The sequence below is a fragment of the Echinops telfairi genome, unplaced genomic scaffold, assembly GCF_000313985.2.
Source record: "Echinops telfairi isolate 266 unplaced genomic scaffold, ASM31398v2 ScPeMD7_7420;HRSCAF=8458, whole genome shotgun sequence".
In the NCBI taxonomy this organism is placed as follows: domain Eukaryota; kingdom Metazoa; phylum Chordata; class Mammalia; order Afrosoricida; family Tenrecidae; genus Echinops; species Echinops telfairi.
In genome coordinates this window covers 53,030,517-53,032,702 of record NW_022111320.1, presented here as the reverse complement: position 1 = coordinate 53,032,702, position 2,186 = coordinate 53,030,517, and the positions used below count along the sequence as shown (strand labels likewise).

The 2,186-nt window shown below is 61.7% G+C and overlaps 1 protein-coding gene across 1 annotated transcript in view; it reads left to right on the top strand.

Moving 5' to 3' along the window:
• The first annotated feature begins 1,720 nt into the window (after positions 1 to 1,720).
• Positions 1,721 to 2,186, top strand: part of TWF2 (twinfilin actin binding protein 2) — a 6,375-nt gene continuing 5,909 nt past the window's right edge. The window contains exon 1 of the mRNA XM_030887621.2: positions 1,721 to 2,017. Coding sequence (XP_030743481.2) covers positions 1,921 to 2,017 — 97 coding nt within the window. The 5' untranslated portion in view covers positions 1,721 to 1,920. The remainder of the gene's footprint in view (positions 2,018 to 2,186) is intronic.

Below are 2,186 nucleotides of genomic sequence, written 5' to 3'. Positions count from 1 at the left end.
GATAGGCCTCCCAGGGTCCTGTGGTCAGGACCCTGCAGGCCTTCAGGGAATTAATAGGGCAGGGCCCCTAACCTTCTGATGGCTACTTTGTCCCACTTATGACCTGGGGAGGGGGGGGTCACTCTGGACACCAGGTGCCAGCCCTGCCCTGGCCATAGGTGTGACTCGCTGACCTCAGACTGGGCCAGTGGAGGGGACTGTAATGTGAGGCCCTGGGGGCGGTGGTGGCATGAATCTTTGATGCCAGCTCTCAGGTGTCTGCAGCCTGGCCCTGGGTTATTGATAGTGGCTGCGGGAGGCACAAAGATGGAGGGGGTGCTATCTCTTCCTGCTTCCTCTGCTGGGTGTCACTTCGCCCGCCCATCCAATCACACTAGGAGGGGCCAGCCAGCCCCTGGGGGGCGGGGGGGAGCGCCTTGCTTCTCCCAGGAAGGCTGAGTGGGCTGAGGGGAAGGGTGGAGTAGCCCACCATGGCTGTGCCCTGAGCCCAGCGTAATCACTAGTGACCCTATCCCCATGGAGACTCAGAAGTCAGGGTCTTGCCCAGAGGCCAGCCTCCACCTCCTGTGTTTGCTGGATAGCTCTGTCCTACCCACAGGACTGGGACCCCCTGCTTACTGCCCACACCAGGTGGCTCTGAGTCCCCAGGACCTGCCCAACCAGCCACCTTGGAGCGAGCTACCCAACCCCGGGTCTCAGATTCAGGGTCACCCTGCAGGTGGGGCCACCTGAGGACATGACCAGGGCTTGTTTTTTTAAGGCCCCTCAACTGCCCAGACCCGGCCCTAAAAATATTTCCTGACCTCAGCCTGTGGCTCAGCTCCTGCAGCCTCAAGGTCACCTGCTCTGTCCCTTGGCCCCACCCCACCCTTCCCTGGGGGGCCACTGGGGGGGCTGCACTTCCCATGGTGCCTTGCTCCAGCTAGGGCCTCGGCGCCACGCTCGGGGCTGTGCCCACCACTGGCTGCCGCTTCCTGCCACCCCTTAAGTTCTGAGAAAGAAAGCGGGGTGTGTTTGGGGAGATCCTCTTCCTCCAGGAAGCCGTCTCTCCCGCCTTTGTGCTCCTGCATGGGGCCATGCTGGGGCAGAGGTGGCCCTCCAGTCCTGTTGGGGTCAGCCTGCCCAGCTGCCAGTGGCCGGGTCTGGGTGGGCTGTGTGCATCTGCCTCTGTAGACTCGTATGAGGAGCTTCATTCCATTTCCCCACAGCTTCCTGGGGTCCCGTCAGACATTCTGTGTGTGTGTGTGTGTGTGTGTGTGTGTGTGTGTGTGTGTCTTGGCCAAGTTCTGCATCTGCCCATCTGTGTGTGTGCATGCTAGTGAGCTGGGCACTGTGTGTGTGTGTTGCCTTGTGTAAATGTGTCCCTTTGTGTCTGGCCAGCGCGTGTGTGCTGTGTGAGTCTGACCCAGGAGCGTGTCCGTGCGCATGAGCATTCACGCTTGCCGGATGGTGAAGGTACGTGTATGGATGGTGATGACGGTGTCCCCGGCCCTCAGAAAGTCTGTGAGAAAACCCCATGGTCTTTCAATGCCACGTCTCCAATGAGCTTTGTGAGCCCCTTCCTCACGGGTGACCCTGTGTCCAGTGCTGACGGGAGGGCAGAGCTGGGCGTGTCCCAGGCTAGCCTGGGGTGGGCCTTCTTGGGGGCAGGGAGAAGTGGTGAAATTCATTCTGGACTGGCCCTGTCCTCTGGTGGGCTGGCTGTCCCCACCCAGCCTGTCACAAAGCTGCCCCAGCAGCAGGCGCCTTGCTTGTCACCGGAGCTGCTAAATTTGGGAGCTTGTGTCCCACAGGCATCTCAGGTTCCCAGTCACATGGGGGGCCGTATTTAACTCGCGCTCCCAGCCGGGTGACCAGACCCCCGGAGAGAGCTGGCTGGCTCGCGGGCACTTCTGCTACCCTGCCACCGCAGCGCCCACCATGTTTCTTGTTCTCCTAGCCACCGAGGAGCTGAAGGAGTTCTTTGCAAAGGCCCGGGCTGGCGCCATCCGACTCATCAAAGTGGTCATTGAAGACGGTGAGTGCCCCGTGGGGGCAGGGGCGGGGGCCCAGACTGGGGGCTGGACACGCTGCTTCTGGTGGGGAGGGCCCGCTGGCTGAAGGCCTACTCTGGCCCTCCATTCCTTTCCTGTGAGTGAAGGGGTGAGAGGTCACCCAGAAAGCACCAGCTCGGGAGAGCGCGGAGG